General features: G+C 46.1%; 1 protein-coding gene across 1 annotated transcript in view; it reads left to right on the forward strand.

The window, feature by feature from the left end:
* DGLUCY (D-glutamate cyclase) overlaps positions 1-1,972 on the forward strand; it is a 63,506-nt gene that overhangs the window by 5,240 nt on the left and 56,294 nt on the right. The window contains 1 exon segment of the mRNA XM_007944533.1: positions 1,553-1,703. Within this exon segment, the coding sequence (XP_007942724.1) occupies positions 1,553-1,703 (151 nt within the window).

The following is a 1,972-nucleotide window of genomic DNA, read 5'->3' on the forward strand; positions in this document are numbered from 1 at the left end:
TATAATAGGTGCCATCAAGTTGGTTTTTGACTCTTAGTGACCCACATGACTGAGTAGAATGGCTGCCCCATAGAGTGTTCTAGGCTATAATCTTTGCAGGGGCAGATTTCCAGGTCTATCCTCTTGGGAAGCCTCAGGATGAGTTCAAACCACTAACCTCTGGTTGGTGGCCAAGCACTTAACTGTGGCACCACTGGGGCTCCCTAATATAATATTAATGGTACAACGTCATGTAATGGTATAATGTTATGTAATGAGATAATGTTATTATGTAATTATATTGATACTATATTACTATGTAATGATGTTAATAATCTATTGTTAATAATATTAATGATATATTGCTGTGTAAGCCTGTTACTAGTGTAACATTATTGTGTGACAACGGTAACTCTAATGCTTCAGCCTCAGCCAGTACTGTGGTCTCCCCTGGGGTCCCTCTCCCGGTGCTGGGATCCAGACGCCCAGCTGGTGGGCACATCCTGGTTTTCTCCTGCCGCCAGGGCAGTAACAGCAAGCCTACAGGCAGCAGCCAAGACTTTTCCAGTGGATTATGATCCTGGCCGTGTCCAAAAGCTTTGGTAAGCCCCACTGCAGGGACCAGAAGCCAATCAGGGAAAACAAACAAAGATGGCCAGCAAAAGTCCCACTGGTCACCCTGGGCCATTTCTATTGAGACAGCAGGAGTGAGGCTGGGCTCAGTGGGTCTGGGGACAGAGCTCTATCCCTTTGTGGATAAAGAAGCAGTTCCTCCCACTCCTGTGGGTCCCTGTGCCTCCAGTTCTCCTAGAGGTTCTTCAGCTGTGAACTGCAGGCCTTTGAGGTCCATGGACAATATTCAGAGGGTCCATGAAATTGGATGGGGAAAACTTACAGCTTGATTTTCATAACCTCTAACTGAAATGTATGAATGCAATTAATAAACTTCAAGTGTATTATCCAGCCCTGTGACGTTGTCACTGCCAAAAGAAACCACAGGGATTTTCATATCACCTTACAGGGGTTCCAGATATCTCAAAAACAAAGGCTGATGACAACTTCAAAACAACAAAGGTATTCAATCAACTGTCCTGTTCCTTCAATAGAGATGTCACCTCAGAAACCTAAGGAGGGGTTGCTGAGTCGGAGTCGACTCAATGGCAGTGAGTTTTTTTCAAAGTTTTGTCTTGCTCCTTATGATCTTAGTGAAGAGATGCATATATCTCTGTACCACATTTTTTCATAATTTGCTAACTACACATGCAGTGTAATTGGTTTCCCTTGTAATCCTAGCATCTCCTGTTTTGCATTTAAAAGCGTTCTGTCGAGCAGGGTTCCATACCTTCACCAGACTGTCAAAGGGGTCCATGGCTGAGCACAAAAGTGATGACTCTCTGTTTTAAATCAATGATTATTAGCAAACCTCCCCATGTCTGTGTCACATGAAGGCACAAGCTATGTTTTCTTAGCAGCTACTGGGACCTCCCTTCATTCTGCTGCTTGAACCCTTGTGCTCAGGGCCTGGAACTACACTAATGCCATTTTGTTCTTTTTTACTTGATTTTTCCGTTAGGCAAATGTGCCTTGCTCCACCATTGCTGGTTTTTGCTGCCCTCTGGTGGTCACAATGAGGCCCATCCTCAAGGACAAGCTGGAAAGGCTGGTGCAGGCCGGATGCTCCGTAGGCGGAGAGCACAGTCAACAGGTTCACATCGGCATCCCACGTCAGTGACCACTCCTGTTCATGATTCCGACGGGCTCATTTGGATTAGCGCCTGAGAAACAGACAGGAACTTACTCTGTTCCTGGGCTCTCAAGGCTTGTCTTCATCTCCCCCAGGGGGTCTCAGGGCTGAAGTCCCTAGACAAGGCTTAATGACTCTACCAGCAGTATCTGGGCTGGGCCTTACAGGTTTAAAGATGCTGACTTGGGTAGAACTAGCCAGTCTCACCCATTAGCGATATGTGAACTTCATGTGAACCTGGGGGTGGAG

The sequence above is a fragment of the Orycteropus afer genome, unplaced genomic scaffold, assembly GCF_000298275.1.
Source record: "Orycteropus afer afer isolate SDZICR_OR568_19922 unplaced genomic scaffold, OryAfe1.0 scaffold00127, whole genome shotgun sequence".
Classification (NCBI taxonomy): domain Eukaryota; kingdom Metazoa; phylum Chordata; class Mammalia; order Tubulidentata; family Orycteropodidae; genus Orycteropus; species Orycteropus afer.